Source organism: Lactuca saligna, chromosome 6, assembly GCF_052625555.1.
Source record: "Lactuca saligna cultivar CGN05327 chromosome 6, ASM5262555v1, whole genome shotgun sequence".
In the NCBI taxonomy this organism is placed as follows: domain Eukaryota; kingdom Viridiplantae; phylum Streptophyta; class Magnoliopsida; order Asterales; family Asteraceae; genus Lactuca; species Lactuca saligna.
Genome location: NC_136422.1, coordinates 120676653 through 120678101, shown reverse-complemented (window position 1 = coordinate 120678101; position 1449 = coordinate 120676653). Strand labels below are relative to the sequence as shown.

Below are 1449 nucleotides of genomic sequence, written 5' to 3'. Positions count from 1 at the left end.
TTTAAGAAACACACGTACTTCATGTGATCTGGTAGTGCTTTAAGTTCCGTTTTTGCGTTCTGAATGTTGAACATGTAGAGTCCAGTGAGGGGACTCATTGAGTCCTTCTTAAATTTCGCGAGTAGTCGGGTTTCTTTAGGCGGACTCGTCGAGTAGATCAAGGCTACTCGGCGAGTTGGGTGTTCTGCATTTCTGATTAGATTATTATACTCAGCTTCCTCGAGCAGTCTTTTTATTTCCAACGGGTCTCTTTCTGCATCAAATTCTTCTCCATGTGTGACAATGGACTTATTTGGCTCATCTTCGTTCCATTCCTCCATTAATCCTTCTAACATATCAACGGAAAATGCGGTGTCATCACTATTTCATGGATGTTTCATTGCTTGATCAATCCCAGAAGTAACCGATTCGTCTCCTACCCGAAGAGTAAGGTTGGAGTCTTGCATATCAACTATAGCAGTTGTGGTGTTAAGAGAAGGTCTTCGAAGTATGATCGGGACTTAAGGATCCACTTCCATGTCTAGGACTATAAAATCCACGGGAAACACAAACTTATCAACCTTCACCAATAGATCTTTACATATCCCTCTCGGGAATGTGACCGTTTTATTTGCTAGGTAAATCGTCATTCGAATTAATATTGGCTCTGGAAGATCTAACTTTTTGAAAAATGAGTAAGGCATGAGATTAACACTTGCCCTTGAATCATCCAATGCATAGATGGTAGCTAAGTTTCCAAATTGGCAAGGCAATGTTAAGCTTCCCATATCACCCTTCTTCTTAGGTAGTTTGTTCAACATGGCAGCTGAACAATTCTCATTGAGGACCACTTTCTTCACATCTTCCATCTTCTTTCTATTGGTTAAAAGTGCCTTGAGGAATTTTGCATATTTTGGCATTTTTGCAACCGCCTCTATGAATGGCATATTAATCTGGAGGGCCTTTATGTGTTCCAAAAACTTCTGGTAGTCAACTTTATTCTTTTCCTGTCTAGCTCGAGCAGGAAATGGAAGTGGAGGCTGATATGGCTTTACATGAGGCTGAATTTTTTGTTCAGGTGGTGGAATCATTGAGTCCATATCATCGACTCGGTGAGTCGAGTCGTGAAATTGTGGTTCTTCAGGTTTTGCTTCTTCCTCTTGTACCACCTTGGGGTCTTCTTGTTGAATCGGGGCTAGGAGAGTTATAATCTTCCCACTCCTAGTTGTTACGATATTTATATGTGCACCTTTTTGGTTACTTTTGGTATTACTAGGGAGTCCACACGGTCTTCTCTCATTTAGTTGTTGAGCAAGCTAGCCCAACTGCTTCTCTATGTTGAGGATAGATGTTTGTTCATTTCTAAGCAGGGGTTATTGATCTTTCATCATAAGTTGGTGTTCTCTCAAGATATTTTGTTGATCCTTAAGTGTAGCATCGGTATCATTAAGTCTTTTCTAGGATGCAGCC

At 40.7% G+C, this 1449-nt stretch overlaps 1 protein-coding gene across 1 annotated transcript; it reads right to left on the bottom strand.

Moving 5' to 3' along the window:
* Positions 1-500: 500 nt before the first annotated feature.
* LOC145002857 (uncharacterized) lies at positions 501-1079 on the bottom strand. Its single transcript, XM_078962041.1, has one exon. It carries the CDS (start codon positions 1077-1079, stop codon positions 501-503), a length of 579 nt encoding a protein of 192 aa, XP_078818167.1.
* Positions 1080-1449: the final 370 nt, after the last annotated feature.

Coding starts and splice junctions, on each gene's coding strand:
- LOC145002857 (XM_078962041.1), bottom strand. CDS start 1,079: ATGGACTCAATGATTCCACCACCTGAACAAAAAATTCAGCCTCATGTA.